The sequence below is a fragment of the Coloeus monedula genome, assembly GCF_965178545.1.
Source record: "Coloeus monedula genome assembly, chromosome: 4".
NCBI lineage: Eukaryota > Metazoa > Chordata > Aves > Passeriformes > Corvidae > Coloeus > Coloeus monedula.
The window spans coordinates 28,220,464-28,229,351 of NC_138784.1; the positions used below are offsets into that span (position 1 = coordinate 28,220,464).

Genomic DNA, 8,888 nt, shown 5'->3' on the forward strand with positions numbered 1-8,888 from the left:
TTCACAGATTAGTCAACAACTTGATACTTCATACATCATAGACTTTGATTGCATGCCATGAATCTTTCCCACTTCTATCATTTGCAGGTGCCTGTGTAAGCCTGGAGAGGTGAATGTCGAAACCATCTGTGTCGAGCTTAGCTGGATGTTATGTCTCCTACACAAATTGCACCAAGGAGTGTCCCAGCTCCTGTGGCTGCTGTCAAGCCCAGACCAGCATTGAATTCTTGGACATGTCAGCACTGGTGCCTTTTGGCCTGGGGACAGGCCCTGGTGATGGTGACAACCAGAATGCAGCCATGCTCACTCCTCAGAGGACTGGGAGGTGCTCAGTAACCTGTGCACAGGGTCAAGCCACATCTTGGTTTCAAATTATTTGAGAACAGTAAAATGAAATTATTCTATGTGAACAAAGTTGGGCCTGACCCCAAGCATTGGATTGCTTTATCTGTTTATTTACCTCCAGGAGCCCCTCTCCAGCTTTGGTTTCTGCAGCTTTCAAGTGCTACCAGAGTAGTTTCAAGTGGAAAGGTTTCGAAAGGGGATTGCAAAAGGAACTACAAGTTAAGTCCGGACCACACGCTCCTTTCTAAAGGAGCACCTAGCATCAGGACCTGATGGCAGCTGGATAAACAAGAGGCAATTTACAGGATTTTCTTTCACCAACTCTCACCCTAATTTTGTTTTAAGATTAAATAGGTGCCTTTTGGATTTAGTTTCCCCAACTGAGGAAAGATTTGATTTTCAAAAAGTGCATCTGCATTCTGAACATCCCACCATTTTTAGATGTCTTAAGACTGGGAGTTGAAATTGGCCAGTGACCTCTGAAAGAAGCCACTAGTAGAACCTGGAACAAAACCATTATAGATTGTTCCCGAACCATATGCTTGCAAGGTAATAACCTTTTTTCCCATAATCTGCACCAGAATCTGTGATTAAAAAATTCAGTTTCTTCATGGAAAATTGCATACCCCCTTCCAAAGTACTGTGACTCATAAGAAGATTGTATCAAACTAGCAATTTATTTTGTAGTAAACACCCACATCCTGACCTCTCTGTGATCTCTGCTACATCAGCTCAGAGCTAATTAACACAGTGCAGGAATCCATGGCTACATGGGAGAGAAGCAGCAGGCAGGATAACATACAGGGACACAAGCAACTGAGTATGTTTCAGAGCCATTGCATTTTTGGGGAGGATACCCTGGACTCCAGGCCCCAGGGTGGGGACGGGCATCCTTTACTTAGTCCTCCTTCTTCCAAAATAGTGCTTGTAAGCAGCCGGGTAGCCGTGGCGATAAGCGTATATTTCACAAGGGTAGTAGTCCTCGCAGAGCTCCCTCTGATGCTCCTGGTGTGCCTTACTGCGCTCCCTGATCCTGTAAAGGTAGGAGAGAAGAGGGGTAAGTGCTGTCATCTTAAATATCCACCTACAGCCCTTTCCTGTCCCGAAACTTCCCACTGAGATAAGGATCCACCACCAGAGCCCATCATCCAGCGACAAAGTTCTTAGCGCGCCAGCTTCTGTGTTGACCACACCCAGGGAGTGACGTGACTACAGCAGGAATGTTTTGCCTCCTCAGGCAACCTTTTATTTTGGGGCTAAGTAAGGTGGTGGGGAGAGGGGAATGGCTCCTGCCTGAACTTGAGGAAGGGTCCTCCCGTTGCAGCCTCCCCCAGCCTGCTCTCTTCAGCTCTTCTGCTCTTTCCCAAACACACACGGGACAAAGACCTGAAATATTCTGCAAAGGGGTCACCTGGTTCTGAGGAGAAGGTTTGCCTTATGCCTTGCTATTTCTGTGCTTCGGTCTTTATTTTCACGAGCCTTGAATAAGGCATGAAATTTGTTATATCTGTGTTTTATAAATGAAGCAATGAGGCCCTCAGATGACCCTTTGATTTAGAAAAGGTCGTGCAAGTTCTGCATGAGATCTGAGGACTAGAATAAGATCTCAAACTGAGCTTTCTTTTGGACCATCCCACACTCATTCTCTCTCCTTCTGTTGGTGCTTCCTTCAGAACAATTCATCAGTCTTCTCAGCATATGACATGTCCTCAAATCAAAGGACCCACTCTCTGTTATCTGAATTCTTGCTTTTCCTGGGATTGGGGACTTAAATGGTACCTCACATTGAGAGAGGGGCTGAGGCTTCTCACAAGTCACCATGGCTACCACCCCTGGTACCAGCCTGTGCTTGGCAAGGAGGAACCTGTTCCCACTCTCGACCTCAGTGTCCTGAGGCCATGACATACCTCTCCTGAGTGACGGCTCTTAGTCTCGTGTCAGCCTGTATGAAGTCACTGGCCTTTCGCCTGTTGAGGAAGGGATCTGAGAAGGCGAGGGATTATTCAGAATGGCACTTTTTCAATGCCAGATTTCAACAAAAGCTATCGTCCTCCTTTATAACAGCCTCCTTGTCTGCCCTCCCATGTACAGTGAAATCCAGGACCTTTCAATATCCCCTCCTGCCCCTCCCCCGCTGGTTCATGCTCAGGCTCTCTCAGTGGCTGGTGCAGCCTGTACAGAAGTGCACATGCTGCTCTTGTTCTGCTGTTACTCAAACCACCCAGGGGAATGCTACTGTGATTTTGCTGCCACAGCCCCTCTGAGTGAGTGGAGCTTGGCCCAGAAGAGGTAGGCACCAAACTGCACAGACCATGAAGAACTACAAGCTGCACGCTCAGAAGAACTACAAGAATTGTGAAATTACACACAGAAAAGGCCTGAGTAAGTCTCTCTGCCTCCAAGGTTAGACAGTGATTGAGAAGTCTTTGTGGCAGTTTTGGACTGAGGGGCCTGAAAGCCCCTTCTGACCTTTTTGAGAAACATCACAGTCCCGTTGAAGAGTTCAGGAGTCTGTGGATGTCATTGATATTGGCTCTCACATGTGCCTTTGTGTTGCTGACTCTCTCTGCTTTGTGAAATTCTTCTTCCAGATGTCCTAATTTCTTTTAAGTTTTGATTCATCTGTTCTCTAACCTCTCCAGGATATTGCTTGTTCCAATACAAGACTTTCCACCCTTTTCATGCTTTTCCTGTGACACTTTTTCTCCCTCTTCCAGCCAAAGGATCCCTTCTACTCACACACCCTGCCTGCTTCCAAGGTGCTTAGAGTAAGGCTCTCCTTGTTCTTCGGGGAGAATAATTGTGTAAGTGGCTTCTACAGTGGCCTCTTTCCATGCTCATCCCAGAGTTTTTTGAGCAGTGTCCTTTTCTAGTGTCAGTTAACCTGGTTTTGGTATGTGTAACAGAGACCTGAGCTCTGTTCTCAAATTTTGTTTTCCAATTCTCGTTATATTCTATGCAAAATGGTGTATGAGCTTGTGCTGAAACATGTGAAGTTTTCTTTCTTTTAGCTCTCTCCCTTTTCATCCTGAAACTCCATCACCCAGTAAAGTCAATTTCCTTGGGCTGGGTGGCTCTACCTATTTAATCCCTACAGTAGGAGTACGAGGAAATGATCTTGGACATGTCTGTAGCACTCTTCAAATTCAATAAAATAGTAAAGCAGTCTCTTACAGAGATACTCATCGGACTCCATGCTCTCACGGGACTCTGTGGAAAGAAAGAATGAAACATGTAGTATGATGCTGTATTGATGGGATTCAGTCTTTCCTACACAACAGATAGCTAGAACACACATGGAAATCAGAGAAGCCAGGTTTCAAGGCATATGTTTAAAAGGAAGACAAAGGAATCAGTGGTGTGACCTAGAATTTATATGAGGAGCTTAAATTGCTCAGGAATTTAATACAGAGCTACCTGGTATTTTAGTCAGTACTTCCAGACTCATGCTTGGTCATCCAGCCTGATTCTCTAGAATAGTTCTTCACCTTCTGTTCCTGACACTACAGTGGATATGATACCTACTTACCTTCAAAGCTTGCATGTGCTCTTAGGGAATGGATTAGCACAGTGAAATGCACTTGACTCTTGCATGAAGCAGCATCCTAATGCCACCAATATGGAACTGTGTGCCTCACAGGGAAAAAGGGGATGATATTACAGAAGGAAAGAGGGAAATCTTCCAATTAGCAAGGAATAATTAAGAATTAGCACTCTTATCATAGTCCACACAACAAAGGCACAAAAAGAGGAGCAGTCTGTGAGGTGAGGTGAGCTGGAACAGAGATGAAGGGGTTGAAGCATCCTGGACTGTGAATCCCAATGGCTGAAGATAACAGCTCTGGATAAGGGCTAGGAGGATCTAGCACAAAGGCAGGAAAACAGGCAAGAGATCAAGTTAAGGGGAAAGAAGACCCAAAGTTAAGCAACAAACATCTGAACAGACCCATAAATGTCTGCGAAGTTTTCATTCTACCCAGCAATAAATGTCACCTACCATAGCAAGTGGCAGCCATCACCAAGACAGCCAGGAGCGTAAGGACGATGAGAGTGCGCATTGTGCCAGTGCAGGAAGGAATCTCTCACTCTGTCTTCCTCACTGTGTTTTACTCTCTTCCCACTGAGGGTAGCTGGAGATCCTGGGCTGACTGCAAAATTAGAGGTGGAATGTTTATTATGAAAACAGAGCTAGGAGGGAGCCCATGAAAGAGCCTTGGCAAGGTGACAGCTAGCTGGTACACACTCTTCTTGGAGCTGTTACAAAACAACCTCTATTAGCAGACTGAATTGGGTTTTGGGAAGGAAGGGGCATGCCCCCTTCCTCTCACAGTTCAGTGCTGGGGGACATAATCCAGAGGCAAACATGTCACTAGCACTCCACACTCAGAAAAGCTGGCCCATGCAAGTGGAAGGAATTTCACGGGCTGCCAGGGACCCAAAGGCAGAGGTGTGTGTTGATCCCAAATATAAATGTTTGTTTTTCTGAATTTTCCTCTGATCTGCTCTCTTTGATCTCATCATACTCTGCTGGATACAACCAGCCCAAACTGTCCTGTCAGCTTTGCCGATGGAGACATGGAAAATGAGGCTTCAAACATTCCTGTCCCACTCAGTCCCCCTCTCCCCAGCTGGCCTTTGCTGCAATGATAGCCTGCCAGCTATCAGAGGAGAAATACAACCCTGCTGGCCCTTCTCATCTCCTATTTTTTTGCTTCAGGAGTGACAAGCAGCAACCTGAAAGAATCCCTTCTGCTGGTGGGATCATGATTTTTGCATTGAGATGACAGCAGCACCCAGACCTCTAGCTTTGAAGCCTCTCATTGTGGTGCTGACCCTAGACTCCTCTTGCAGCCCAAAGGACAACATCTTGGTGAAGTCAGAGGTAACCAGATGTCTCTCTGGTCTAGCACTAGCAGTCCTTGCCTCACTGGGCCCCAAAGTCACATGTCAACGAAAGGCTTTTCACCTGGGACAAATCTCCAAGGCCAGCAGTCTCAGGGAGAATTACCTTGCCTTTTAACATCTAAAAGAGTTTGACTGGGTCCAATATCATGGACAGCAGAGACATCCAAAACATCGGGTGTTCCACTCTCCAACTCTTGGAACAGTAGAAAGCAGTGTAAGAAAGAAGGAGGAGTTACAGAGATGGCTACCCCTGCTGGGTGAAAAGGAAGGAGTGTACTAGAGGCAAGGTAGCACGGCAGGGTGGGTTCCCACTGCCTGCCAGCCCCTCCCACAATGGCAGTGATGGGCTTGGGACACCACATGCTGCCTGGGGATGAACCTAGGGCACAGGAACCATTCTTATGTCTGATCCAAGCTGTGATTACTGCACATTTTGTCCATGTGTATATGCAGTATCAGGATTTCTCACTGACAGGGTGTGAAGTGAATGCACTCTGGGTGCAGACCATTCTCCCCAAACCAATATGCTGTTGTCACTGCTGTCACCTTCAGAGGCCAAACCATGAAGCCACATTGAAGGTAACACAGCCAAGAACTACAGGGACAGATAGCCAGAGCCTAACATTTCACCAGTGAGGAGTGAAATTCAGTGGAAAAAGATCACTCTGGGCTTTGCAACTTACCCTTTCAATGCTGAACTCATGACCCTTTCCTGAAGCCTCTTGTCTCAGGGAGAAAAGCTGAGTAGGGACTTCAACTTCAGACCAAAGAGAAAGAATTGCTCTTCTTCCCCATTATCCCATCCACTGTGAAGAGCAGCTCAGTCCTGCACCATCAACACCCCCCCATACACATCCACTTCTTGCCTGCTTAGTGCTTAGCCTGAAATGAGGAGGAAAACTTGGGAAAAGCTGTAGGTTTGCTATAGACACAAGGTCAGAGGGGAACTGAGACTTTGCTGCTGCCCCTCTGTGCCCTGCCACTCCAGTCTCTTTAAGGAAATTCTCTGCTCTGGGATCCTTTTAATTTCTTAGAACTCATAGTTTTGGACTTTGTGTTGAATGTGGATTTTATAGGTTTCCCAAATGTCTTGTACAGGAGCTACTAAGAAAGAAAAACTTGAGGGAGAGGTTGGAGGACAGACCAGCAACTGTGGGAAAACAGTGGGGCACAGAGAGGAAGATGCTGGGTGTACTTTGGAATGAAAGTGAGGCTGCCCAGTGGGAAACTCCAACATGCTTTCTGGCCAAACCCTCTTTATTTGTCTTCCCTCAGGGCAGAGCTTTCTGCTCCCTGGACGACTCTGCTCCCATTTCAGATGACTCTGATCCCAGAATGCCTGGAGCATACCCTGCCATCAACCACAGGAGAACAGCCACAAACACCACTTTAACCCAAATGTTTCATTTTTAACCACAGAGGCAATACATTTTTCAAGGAATGAATGAACATGCCAGTGACACAGCCCTGTAACAACAAACCTCCTTCGGGGAATGCTTCCTCTAGCAAAAGTACTCTTTTCTACTCCCCCTGCACTCCATACTTTACTCCCCTACTCAGCAACAGTGGGCTGCCCTGGGGGTAACATACCATGCAGCACAGTGAGCCCAAACCCTCTGCTTTCTAGCAGCATCCACTGGTTAGAAATACAGAAAGGAGCTAAGACCAATCTTCTGCAAATGCCAGGGAAATCTCTGTGGTCCAACAAATAAAGGGGGCATCAGAAAAGCAGCCCTGATGTGTCTGCTGCTAGAGTGGAAAATCACAATGTTATACATGTTGTAGCAAGCACTCCTAACATTTTACAGCGGTGAAGCACCAGCAAGGCAATAATAACAAGCAGCTGTCCAGGAAAAGCAAGGCAGTCCCTGCATACTCACTAAGCTGTTGCTTCCTTGCCAGTCTGCGGCTCTTGTCTCAGGGGGCAGCTCTCCTGGCGTCTCGGACCCTGCACGGAAGAAGAGGGACCTTTTATTTATTAGCATCGATCAGTGACTCCTCCCCTCTCCCACCCCCAGGATACCATCAGAACCACCTTCTGCCCACAGCCAGCAAGCCAGCAACATCAAAGAGCTGAGCCAAAAGGGAGAGAGCCAGAGCACACACCAGGGACTAGTGGGGACACAGCCACATCCAGGTTGCCTTTCTGTGCCTGGGTGCAGTGACTGGACAGAGATACGAGAACAAGCTCCAGTCTCCCTCTTTGTTGCAAGAACCCCCCTCTTTCACCCCCTCCTTTTCTGGCTGGGCTCTATCTCAAGCTACACTGCTAGCCAGGGCACTTGTTCTTCCTCAGGGAACAGGACCCTTCTCCCATCTCATTTCATGCTGCTTTTACAACTGATCCCCCCTCTTAATGGCAGGCTAATATCAGACAGAAAACTCACACAACAAAGGTGTCAGCTCCAAAACCCCCAAAAGTCACATACCCTATGAGGCAAAGAGTTGGCTTACACAAACCCAAATCCCTGAGGTGCGCCCTCTGTTCACACCAGACCCACAGCAGTGCTGGGCAGCCCAGGACACATGCTTGCTGAACTGGGCTTTGGGCTTCTGGCCCAAAATGATAGCAGATCCATGGAGATGAAGAACCACCACTGTTCAGACAGGGAACAGTGAGCACCTCCTGTCCAAGGGTTTTATCTTTAGCTCCTACAGTGCTCTTTGAGTTTGGGGAAAGTTCAGGCTTATCTGTGGCAGTGAGGTAGTGTGTTATTTGTGTCCTCGTACAAGCAGCTGTTGGTCCTTGGAGCCTGAGAACAGCAATCTTGAGCTGTCCTCAAGGCATAGGGCCTGTGCCTCAAGGCATCAGGAACCACCTCTGAAAAGCAGTGCAAACAGGAGGTCATTTCTTGCCCTTGTCTGCCACCCTTCAGGGTCATCTAAGTTGCAGCCCTATGACATGTTGAACACTGAAAGAAATCCGGACTCTGATGACCTGGTCACCCTCATCTGCCTAGATACTGAAAAATCATTGGCCTCAGTACCATCTGGCAAACTCTTAGTTAAGTAGGAGAAAATGGGTATTAAAACCAAAACAGCAAAGATGGTAGGGAAACAAACAAATGGGGCAAAAACTTAAGCAGTGGAAAGGAGAAATGATGAGAAATTGCCAATTGACTTTCTCTTACAACAAGTTTTACTTTACTTCTGTTAATAACTGGCTCTAAAAAGGAATACTTGTTGAGGAATTTTGTCAATAACACAAAGCAAGGAAACAACAGCAGTGAAAAGGAGATTTGAGAGCCCATACAGGAGGAAAAGGATGACCTTTAAAGCTTTATTAACAGAAACAGGATAATATGCAATAGGGCAAATGCAAGGTCTGCCATCAGGATCAGCAGTAAGAATCCTGCTGTAAATTAAAAGCTCATAAGCTAGAAGTAAATGGGGAACAAAAAGAAGAACTATGAGCCAACAGTCATAAAGATGATGATTCTAAGATGTCTACTGAGAATGTGCCAGCAGAGATGGGCACCTGTCAGTGCCACTGGGTAAGTTACCAGGGAGACCTCAGCAGGTTTCCTCTGTATGGCCCAGATTGCTCATGTTCATGGAATAATAATTGTGGCAGGAAGTGCTATAGATGAGGACTAAAAAGACAATGTGATTTGCATTCACACCCAAAAGGACAGACC

The 8,888-nt window shown here is 46.7% G+C and overlaps 1 protein-coding gene across 1 annotated transcript; it reads right to left on the reverse strand.

The window, feature by feature from the left end:
- Nucleotides 1–1,003: 1,003 nt before the first annotated feature.
- MGP (matrix Gla protein) lies at nucleotides 1,004–7,194 on the reverse strand. Its single transcript, XM_082280051.1, has 5 exons — nucleotides 7,131–7,194; nucleotides 4,343–4,493; nucleotides 3,520–3,555; nucleotides 2,253–2,328; nucleotides 1,004–1,378 (listed from the first exon to the last, which is right to left on the reverse strand). Exons 2-5 carry the CDS (start codon nucleotides 4,401–4,403, stop codon nucleotides 1,240–1,242), a joined length of 312 nt encoding a protein of 103 aa, XP_082136177.1. The 5' UTR covers nucleotides 4,404–4,493; nucleotides 7,131–7,194; the 3' UTR covers nucleotides 1,004–1,239.
- Nucleotides 7,195–8,888: the final 1,694 nt, after the last annotated feature.

Bases quoted from the DNA above. Each gene is read 5' to 3' on its own strand.
- MGP (XM_082280051.1), bottom strand. From the start codon at position 4,403: ATGCGCACTCTCATCGTCCTTACGCTCCTGGCTGTCTTGGTGATGGCT. The intron at 2,329-3,519 runs GTAAGAGACTGC...TCGCCTTCTCAG, and splicing joins GGAGTCCGATGAGTATCTCT to ATCCCTTCCTCAACAGGCGA. The intron at 1,379-2,252 runs GTATGTCATGGC...CTACCTTTACAG, and splicing joins AGAGCCGTCACTCAGGAGAG to GATCAGGGAGCGCAGTAAGG.